The sequence below is a fragment of the Cynoglossus semilaevis genome, chromosome 9 (genome assembly GCF_000523025.1).
Source record: "Cynoglossus semilaevis isolate Cse_v1.0 chromosome 9, Cse_v1.0, whole genome shotgun sequence".
In the NCBI taxonomy this organism is placed as follows: Eukaryota; Metazoa; Chordata; class Actinopteri; order Pleuronectiformes; family Cynoglossidae; genus Cynoglossus; species Cynoglossus semilaevis.
Window position 1 is genome coordinate 4186693 of NC_024315.1, and position 9534 is coordinate 4196226.

General features: G+C 40.0%; 2 protein-coding genes across 2 annotated transcripts in view; both read left to right on the forward strand.

Annotated features, from left to right (window-relative positions):
- The window catches only part of casp3a (caspase 3, apoptosis-related cysteine peptidase a), a 4115-nt gene extending 980 nt beyond the window's left edge, over positions 1 to 3135 (forward strand). Inside the window, exons 3-6 of the mRNA XM_008316586.3 lie at positions 142 to 270; positions 356 to 531; positions 623 to 734; positions 1965 to 3135. Of these exons, the coding sequence (XP_008314808.1) occupies positions 142 to 270; positions 356 to 531; positions 623 to 734; positions 1965 to 2194 (647 nt within the window). The 3' untranslated portion in view covers positions 2195 to 3135. The remainder of the gene's footprint in view (positions 1 to 141; positions 271 to 355; positions 532 to 622; positions 735 to 1964) is intronic.
- A 469-nt stretch (positions 3136 to 3604) lies between these two features.
- Positions 3605 to 9534, forward strand: part of stox2a (storkhead box 2a) — a 15857-nt gene continuing 9927 nt past the window's right edge. The window contains exon 1 of the mRNA XM_017035515.2: positions 3605 to 4375. Within this exon, the coding sequence (XP_016891004.1) occupies positions 4003 to 4375 (373 nt within the window). The 5' untranslated portion in view covers positions 3605 to 4002. The remainder of the gene's footprint in view (positions 4376 to 9534) is intronic.

The following is a 9534-nucleotide window of genomic DNA, read 5'->3' on the forward strand; positions in this document are numbered from 1 at the left end:
ATATATATATATATATGATGTGTATATCTATCCATTCACTCGCACAATCCAATTGTTACATTTTCTTGCACTGTTTGCATACATTTATTTACATGTTGTTTGTTCTCCTGAACAAAACAAATCTTTTGTATTTTTCTCAAGGCATGAATCAGCGGAACGGAACAGACGTAGATGCAGCCAATGCGCTGAAGGTGTTCTCAAAGTTGGGTTATAAGGTGAAGGTGTTCAATGATCAGACAGTCGACCAGATGGTTAAGATCTTAACAGCTGGTGGGTTCAGATACAGTATGAATTAATCTTCCAAATGATGTATACAGTATGTGTCCAGGCACATTGAATACATGGTGTTTTTCAGCCTCAAAGGAAGATCACAGCGATTCTGCCTCATTTGTCTGTGTGTTGCTGAGCCATGGAGATGAAGGTGTGTTCTTTGGAACCGATGGCTCTGTGGATCTAAAGTTCCTGACTTCACTTTTCCGGGGTGATCGATGCAAGTCATTGGTCGGGAAACCCAAACTGTTTTTCATCCAGGTATTTGAAGCACGGCTGCAAGTTAAAGCTGTCATTTAATTCTTCTAAACATCCATTTTAATTGTATTTTCTTGCTCTCTCTGTTGTGTAGGCCTGCAGAGGCACTGACCTTGACCCTGGTATTGAAACAGACAGTGTAGATGACGGGACCACAAAGATCCCTGTGGAAGCTGACTTCCTCTATGCTTTCTCCACAGCCCCAGGTCAGTTTTCTTAGTTGACATAGATTATATACATGTGTTTTGAGTCATTCCTTTTTCTTTCTTCTTGTATTGAATATAGAATAAGTTGATTTCATGACTTCATTTTGATCTTTGGGGATGTAGAAAAATACTTGTACTGAGAATCAAAATTTCAATTTGCTGATTGATAATTTTATATCTTCATAGTCACAATTGTCTTTACTTAAAGTTTTTAACGCTGTTACAAAAGCAGTGACTAAGTGATGCACAGATGAAAGAAAGGAAAAAAGTGATGTCTGCTTGTAGCAGATGGCTTGATTCTAAGGAATCAAGCCGTCAAACTGAGATCTGGCGGCTAAATCTGGCCTGCAGTGTAATTATATTTGGCCCAGAAGATCATATCATATACAGACAGGATTTGTAGTATTAGCAGTGTGTGTGCTATGTTATAACACATACATTTTTTGTTGGTCTGAGGGAAAAAAAGGTTTGCATTAAAAAAAACTTGAAAGGCAACAGATAAAGAGACAAAATAAGAAACAAATACCACTGATGTGTTTTATTTCAAACTCAATTTCTCATGTGTTTATAATAATAACATTTGGTTGTTCCAACTAACCCTGTTCCAGATTCAATGTTTATGCAAAAGTAAAGTTTGTTTCCATATGAAAAAATTCTACATTAAGGATCTGGAGAGAAGGAAAAACATGCACAATTTTTCAATAAATAGTGTGTTTGGCCGAGACTTTGTCCCAGTCTTTAATTTTGGCCCGCTGTAAATTTGAGTTTGTCTCCACTGTCTTAGAGTATCAATACGCTTAATCACTTAAAGGCAAAAGAAGGAATGCAACATAGAAGCTTTGTAACAACTGTCCGTTCAGTCAGTAAAAATAATTATAGACTAAAACTCAAGTCATTGAGGTCCACAAAGCAATTTTAAGAAAAGTATAGTTTGCAGATGCATACGAGTGAGAGGCTGATGAAGGAACTGGGTTTAAAATGTTCCAACAAGGATCAACTTTACACTCTTTAAAATGAGGGAACAATTTTGCAGAGAGCATAGAGTCATGGGTTCTATTCCCAAAAAAAACACATAATGTTAATCCTCCTCTGTTAGTCGCTTTGGATAAAAACATCTGCTAAATGCATACATGTAAAAGTATGCTTATGGTTAAAGGATCTTTTGTTAAGTGTAAAAAAAAAGTCAATATTACGTTTTATTATCTTAATGTTCCAAACCTGTCTCCACAGGCTACTATTCATGGAGGAACACAATGACTGGCTCTTGGTTCATCCAGTCTTTGTGTGATATGATCAGTCAATATGGACAAGAGCTGGAGCTCCAGCACATAATGACACGCGTGAACCATAAGGTGGCAGTAGAGTTTGAGTCCGTCTCCAATTCACCAGGTTTTCATGCCAAGAAACAAATCCCATGCATCATGTCGATGCTGACCAAAGAGATGTATTTCTTTCCTTGATGTTTTTGTCACACAAAGAGAACCCATTCAGACAGAGCTCTCTCTGCTGTCCAAAAGCTCAGGAGTATGCTTCATGTTTTGTTTTCATTTACACATCATGAGTGAAAATGGGAGGAGAGATGTGATGTCACACTCTTGTGATTACAAGAGTCAATTTGGCTGAGGTGCTGTTTTTACATGTGGCATTATCAAATGTTTAGATTAGTGTGTAGTGAACACCACTCGTGTACTTAGTGAAGTTCAAACATGAAAACCAGCAAATTTAAAACTGTTGATAAAAGATGACTTGTGTTGTTTACACGAAACAACATTTCAGAGAAGTGAGAAAATTTGAATTCTTATATAAATGTACATATTTTTGCTGTAGCAGAATACCTGTGACAAAACAGAACAGGTTTAACCCTTTTGTTCATAATGTTGAAAAACTGTGGACAGATAATTGATTTTGACTAATCATGTTTACTATCACAATCAGGGGCAAATAATTAGAAACGTAGCATTTTGTAATTTTTGGGAACTTACAATTTAAATGGCTGAAGTTTTGCCACATTTGTCTTAATAGACAATTTTTTAAAAAACAATTATTGGTAATTGATTACAAACACATCCACAGTGTCTATTAGTAAAGTCAGGTCATCTGTGTCACAGCCTTTTAGATTAAAACTTTAGATGTGACTGATTTATGATGAAACATCGTTTCTGTCCATAATTCAGGTCCTGGCCATTTTTCCAAACAACTGGTGTTAAATTATCATTCAACACATGTTTGATTGTGCATATAGACATTTATGTATATCACACTGATGACCTCATTAATGTTACAGTTAGAATTGTGTTACATTTTGCTGTGAATGTGAATTATTGACTTTGCTGTAAATTATATTGTGTGAGCAGCTACACTGTTTGTGTTTTTTGAAGAATAAATACCATTATTCACCGTTTACAGATCTACCAAACTGTTTTAAGATCTAAAGAATTCAAACCACCCTTACACTACTTCAAAGTGTGTCGTTGAACCAGGCCCTGTGCCATGTATAACTTACTGTGTTGAGTTGAATTTAGTACTTGGCTATTTAAATAATGCACATATTGATTTTATATAAAAAAAGAAGGCGAGACAAAAAGAAATTTAAGCAGCCAAAGTTGCTCGCCCACCTGCAGTACCCCTGCAGACCTACGGGAGTCTCAGACTCGCCATTGAACACCTGTGCTGTAGAACAGCCGTGGGAAATTATGCAGTTCACTCAATTGGTCTGAAAAATATTATATATTAATATAATATATACAAATATATATTTGTCTTTACAAGGACTGGCAGAAAAATGACATAGTCGTCCACTAGCTAGCAGTAGATTGCTATTAAAAAGAAACCGAAGCAGTGAAAGAGGTTCTTCGTGTATTTTCTATTTCTCCGAATAATGAACATAACATTATGTTAACATAACATTAACACAAGTGTCTGAGAATGACGTGAACTGCTATCACTTGTGTGGGAATTGTGAGGCATAGGGTTATTAATTCACGTAATGTGAGTTCGCCACCAGGTGATGCTAAATCCTAAATCATTAACTTAATAGAGTTTTCCAGTAACACCTGAACGCAGCACAAGTCCTCGCCTCCTTTGTCACAGACTGTGGTCTCTCAACACTCAGTGGCCACAGTGTCAGGTTGCTCGTGCGATTCAACACCTGACGCTTCAAACTTTTTCTTTCAGACTCGGACTTGTTACAGCTTTAATGAGATCGGGTAAACAACGCTTCACACCTAAACGGCAAGAGACTTTTCCTTGAATTCGTTAGAGTTTGAGCATGGATAAATCCCTTCAGATTGCCCCACACTCCTTGGCCCTGGTTCTGTCGCACATTTCCACAGATGAAGATGGAGAGGACTCGCAATCTTCTTCATCACTGACCGCGGTGACCCCACGGGCCGTGCTCTCCGTTAACTTCGAGCAACAGCACAACGTAGGTTACGAGGTTTTCGCTAATTTCAAAGCCGTCAACATGCAGCACTTTTGGGACAAGTCTCTGACCCGAGCCCTGTCTGAGATCTTCTTTCTGGGCTGGATCGATGAACATGTCCTGCTGATCCAGGGCAAAGAAGTTCACCTCCAGGTCCTGAGAAACGGATGGACCAGGCGCGCACTGACACCGCCGCAGGGCTTCCATATCAAGTGCATCGGTGGGTGACACGTTCACCATATGACAAGTTTGTATTTCACGTAGAAGTTTCTGGACCACAAAGACACATTCTAGAGACAGCGGGATTTCTTATATTATCATAATTATTTACGAATAGAAATATAAACCAATTCAATTCAATATAAATCTGCGAAAGCGATTCGCGACCACAATTCATTGTAAAATAAGTGTCAGTCATTATATCAAATATGATTTAAATACCAATAGCGACATTAAAACAGAATTGTTACCTGCAAGAATTCGTGTTTGTGAATTAAAAATTAACACTTATATCTATATAACTTATATTTATATAACTTATATAACACTTATAACACAAATATTAGCTAATGTTCCTGCTGCCAGAGCTGAATCCAAACAGCAATTTTAAATCATATCCCTCATTCATTTGGTGCATGCCACTGGTATTTCCTATTGTTTTCTATTTATATGGTGGGACATCAGCAAAAAAGTTACAAAAAGCTATGCCTACAAGCTATGCTAAAGTTAGCCTTGAGTTAGCCTTATTTTACTGAGCAACGTGAAATTATTTATTGTTTGTCTTAGATTTATGTTTCTAGTAGCCTAGAGGTCATAATTGACTGTAAAAGGCCAAATATAATACAATATCTGACTTTCAACAGCTACACATAACAACTATACATATACAAATATATATATAGTGTTTATATATATATATATATTTACATATATATATATATATATATAATACTTTATATTATATATATATATTTCAGTTTGGTTCTTCCAACTTCTTAAAGCAGCTTTTATTTCATGAAATGCAGTTGATTTGTTAAGGCTTATTGTGTTATGTTGTATTGTTGTTGTTGTTATACAGACAGTTCAAACAGACTCAATGTAACAAATCTGATGAGAAACCTTCGTTCATTCCTGCAACTTTCTGCAACACATTTTTCCAGAGCTGTGTCAAGAACAGGTTGACGGGTTTTCCCCCCATGAACTAAACACCTATTTGAAGTTAATCTACACTGATGGTGTCAGTGCACACCTTTTTTAATTGTCCTCAACTCTGGTTATTGGCAGTGAAGCAGTAATAATAATGATAATAATATACAAGTGCCTTTTATACCAGCCTGAGGTTCTGGTATAATAACGAGTATGATGAGTCTGAGTGATAGGTGGAAGGTTTGATTGAACTCCCCCTTCTCACCCGTCAGCTCAGTGAATCAGAGTTCAGTTCAACATTCCCACACTCCTACTCACTGTCCTCTGGCCATCATTCACTCCCTGTGCAGGCAGTGACTTCAGGCAGTCGGTGAGTCGAACAGTTATTGGAGCCATCACATCTAACATGTGCACCGTGTGTGAGTGCATGCACAGACAAGCAGTCGCCAATATTGATTATGAAACATCCTGGTTAGACAAGGACAATGATGCTTTGGTTGAGCCAGGTGGTAAAATAATGATGACGTGCCCACTGGGGGACATGGATGTCTCATGGGTTTTCACAGTATTTTGATAAAAAGGAAAAAAGTGTGGATGACGTTCATGAGTCTAAATTCTGTTGGTTGTTTATAAACTGTTGGTTGATTTGTGGTCAGGTGATCACTCCACCTTTAGCTGCTTTAAAAAAGGTGACAGACTTGAACGGGGTTGGGGTGGGGTGGGGCAAACTCAAATTAACACTGGGACAAAATTAAGAAGTGGGATGAAGTCTCAACCAAACTTCTCTCCAGATCTGTAATGTACAAACAAACTTTTCCTAAACATTGAATATGGAACAACTAAAGGTTAATATTATAAACACGTTGAATTTGAAATAAAACACACATCAGGGATATTTGTTTCTTATTCTGTCTCTATATCTGTAGCCTTTCCAGTTCCTTTTTAATATCACTTTTTTTTCCACAGACCAACAACAAAATAACAAAATAAATGCGCTACAACATAGCACATACACCACTAATACTACAAATCCTACCTGTATAAAGGACTATATACTGGTGAGCCAACTCTAGTACACATTTGATATGATCTTACAGGCCAAATATAATTACACTGCAGGCCCGATATGGCCCTCGGGCCTGAGTTTGACACATGTTGACTAGAACCTAAATGAATAAGTGCAGGTTTCCACAATCAGCTTCCCAGACACTTGGAAAACAAACAGTGATAAACTGTGGAATGTTTGTCCTGTGAAGCTAATAACTCACCAATCCCTGTGACGCCTGTACTGATGGAGCTAATAATAATAATGCTAAAATAAAATAACTTTGTTCAGAAACCAGTATTGAAGAGTTGTTTTTATTGTGTTTATCAGGTTGTCACCACAACAGATAAACAGATGTTTAAAATGACAATGAGAAAGACATTTGACAATGACCTAAATACATGTATGTTTTTGTACAAAACTGCCTGGTCAAACCTGTGCTCAGGTCTTGTGTACAATAAAAAAAAAATTGTTAAATGACACTGAAGGATTTTTCAGTGGTTGATTTCTGAATAATCCCAGTTTGTCTGATAACTCAGAGACTTTGTATCCGTTTACAGGCTGTAAACAATAGACTGGGAGGAGCGTAGCGGCCGAGGAAGGAAAAGTGGAACGTTTGTTCAGGAAAACACTTCTGAACTGTGTTCCACCTGATTCCTCCACTGAGAGGAAGACAAGGCTCCAACAGAGAATTGTGGGAAGGGTTAGTTTTTGGGGTATTTTCCTGTCAGATCAGTCAACAGCCACACGCTTTTGGTTGAGTGTCAGACAAAGTGCTCTGAGAAGGGTGCCTTGAAAAGCGTGTTGACATGTTTGTTCCACTTGAGGGAAGACCACCAGCTAAGGAATTTGGTGGTTATGGGTCAAAAGGACAATGAAACTCCTGCTTTTGTTAGATTAGCTCAATGAACGCTTTGACCCTAACTGTGTCAACACAGACTAAAACTACAAAACCAAACTGTCGTCATCTCCTGCTCTCATACTGCATTCAGTAACCAGAAGGGGGCAACATACACACTGACCACAGACCTATGTCAGGAAAATCTGGGAAATACTGACACATTTTCCATGCATAGACAACAGAGTTTTTCTTAAGTTAAATGTCCTGGAACGTGTGAATGAGTGAATGCAAACAGGTTCAATTAAGTTGTGTATTTAATGAGTAACAGTGAAGCATGTGAACTCTCTGCCTCCAGCCAGTTTGTTAGCTACTAATAGTGCCGAGCGCCTTAGTTCTTGGGAGCCGTACACCTCCAACAGTAGTTACAATGATGCCCCATTTTCAAACAAAAATCACAAAATATTGGCTCAATGAGACGACTTCTCTGCTGATTCATGATGGTTTATTTTGTTTTGTTGCCTTAACAGTTGACCTTTCATCTTCTGGCCTGTTGATTGGATGATGATGAGCCACTGATTGTTCCACTGATGCTTCACATCCTTATTATAAACATATGAATTCTATGTTTATGTAATTCCCATCATTCCTAAGATGAGTGGGATTTCTCCGTGACTTTCTCGCTCTGTCCTCGTCAATGTGGCGTCCGTCTGCTCTCCATCTTGAGTAACTGGCTCTTTAAGGGAACAGCACTCAGAGGTAACAGCTATGAGATCATCGGCTTGCGTCGCTATGGCAACAAAGGCTGTTGCAGCACTACTGAGAAATAAAATGGCTGGTGTGGTGTCGCTCACCCACCTCCACTCCTTCCTCCTTGTCCCTCATCCTCCTCTCTTTGGTATCAGTGAACTGGAACATATTTGTTGTGACACTGTCCTGTCTCCACTCCTTCCCCATTTGCCCCCCACCCTCACTTTAGTCTTTATTCTGTCCCTACACACATGTGAGTCAGCAGGAGTCTGGACTCACATGCAGACAGATTAGAGTGATGCTTTTTGGAGGGGCGGGGGGTTCTAGTTGTTTAGTTCCTGATTCAACTGGTAGAACACGTGGTTGTGGTTCTGTCAGGTCTTCAGATTGGATCTTAGAGTCAGGTGAGAAGAGGAAAGATGGTGGTGATTTGATTTCATTCTTTCTGTGGCACACACATGACACGTAGGCTGGGGGGTTGGGGGGTGAGAAGTGGGTCAGAGGGAGAGGGTTCACAGCTTTTCTTATTGAGATTCTTGTTGTCATTGTTTTTCCAACGTTGTCTTTGTCTGTGTTTTGAGCTGATCTTCCCTCACTGCCTTCTATTTCTTTCTCTCTCACTCTCACACACACCCCCTCCCAGCCTCAATCACCCAGACACAGACACATGCATGTTCACGCAGAATCACGCGCAGCAGGCGGATGCGCGCATACACATTATCCCTCTCCCTGTCCCTCTCCCTCTCCCTCTCTCTCTCTCTCACACGCACGCACGCATACACGTACGCACACACGCATACACGTACGCACACACATACTCACACACCCTTCCTGGAGGTGCTGGGAGCAGCTGCAGCATTAGCGTTGAAAGAGATTTGCCGTTGACTGGAGTTTGCACCCCCCCTCGTTAATGAATGGACGCTACAGACATGGGCTTAGGAGCTCCTCCTGTTGGATTTTAAGAAATGGTGAAAATCTAGTCTTGAATTTATTTATTTATTTCCATGCTCTCCATTTTTTTCTCCCCACCCTCTCCTGGTGTGCTGTTGTCGAAAGGACGATGGGGGTCTTGTGCTTGATGGGATAAAGATGGAGGTGAACGTGGTGTCTTCGGTGCTCGGCAGGTTCCACTGCCCATTAGGGTGAATGGAACCTTTATTTTTCTTTCATTTGAACTGGGATCTTTTGTTTTCCGCGGATGGGCCGAGCATTCCTGTGGTGAATTGAGCTGTGGTTGAGGACTGGGCCTCTGAAGCTTCAAATCGCTGACATCCATCCGTCCACTCCTTTTCTTCCCCTCGTACAGCTCAAACGGAACAAGTGGATCCCAGAACCTACAGCAAAATCTCTCCTCGGCGTCCTCCCTACTTTCAATGCCCCATTTCCCTCATTTCTACCCTTACCCCCCCACCTCTCTCCCGCTCCCTCCTCCCACATCAGAGTGGCTACGTAATGTGCCTCCCTACGCATGCAAATGGGGATGCTACAAATGGCAGCTGGGACTGATGCTGATGAAAGGGTGATGCCTCGTGCAATCACCTGCACTTTTACTTTTGCTGCTGCTGCTGCTGCTGCTGCTGCTGCTGCTGCTGCCGCCGCC